Source organism: Trachymyrmex cornetzi, unplaced genomic scaffold (assembly GCF_001594075.2).
Source record: "Trachymyrmex cornetzi isolate Tcor2-1 unplaced genomic scaffold, Tcor1.1 scaffold1121, whole genome shotgun sequence".
NCBI classification, from domain to species: Eukaryota; Metazoa; Arthropoda; class Insecta; order Hymenoptera; family Formicidae; genus Trachymyrmex; species Trachymyrmex cornetzi.
Genome location: NW_017295678.1, coordinates 270,684 through 271,363, shown reverse-complemented (window position 1 = coordinate 271,363; position 680 = coordinate 270,684). Strand labels below are relative to the sequence as shown.

Below are 680 nucleotides of genomic sequence, written 5' to 3'. Positions count from 1 at the left end.
ATGACAGCGGCCGTTGAAAACAGCCCAAAATTATGCCGCCTACACGTCATCGACAGGGTGACAGATCGAAGATTCCTTGTGGACACGGTATCCGATGTGAGCATAATACCTTCCCCTCATAAGGGGGGTAACACAAGGCCGACCTCGAACCAACTGTACGCCGCCAACGGCACGTTGATACCAACGTACGGCATAGTAGCACTCCAACTGGATTTCGGACTGAGAAGAGCATTTCCGTGGAGATTTGTGATAGCCAATACAACACAACCGATACTGGGAGCCGACTTCTTGGCGCACTACAGTCTCTTGCCAGACATGCAGAGAAGGAAATTAATAGACAGGAAGACCGGCCTGACGACCGAAGGAATCGCGAGCATTTCATCAACGCCTTCCGTCAAGACAATCGTCACACCAAGCAAGTACCATGAGGTTCTAGCAAAATATCCTGATCTAACAAACATCACGGGACACCAGCGCGAGGCGAAGCATGAAACGCAACACTACATCAAAACAACGCCTGGTCCACCCGAAGCATGCCGACCACGCAGACTGGCCCCTGACAAGCTGAAAGCGGCCAAAACAGAGTTCGACCTAATGCTAAGAGAAGGCATTATACAGCCTTCAAAGAGCCCATGGTCAGCACCGCTACACCTGGTACCCAAGAGGGACCAGACATGGCG

General features: G+C 51.8%; 1 protein-coding gene across 1 annotated transcript in view; it reads left to right on the top strand.

The window, feature by feature from the left end:
* Positions 1–680, top strand: part of LOC108764025 (uncharacterized) — a 2,542-nt gene continuing 1,862 nt past the window's right edge. Inside the window, exon 1 of the mRNA XM_018512019.1 lies at positions 1–654. Coding sequence (XP_018367521.1) covers positions 1–654 — 654 coding nt within the window. The remainder of the gene's footprint in view (positions 655–680) is intronic.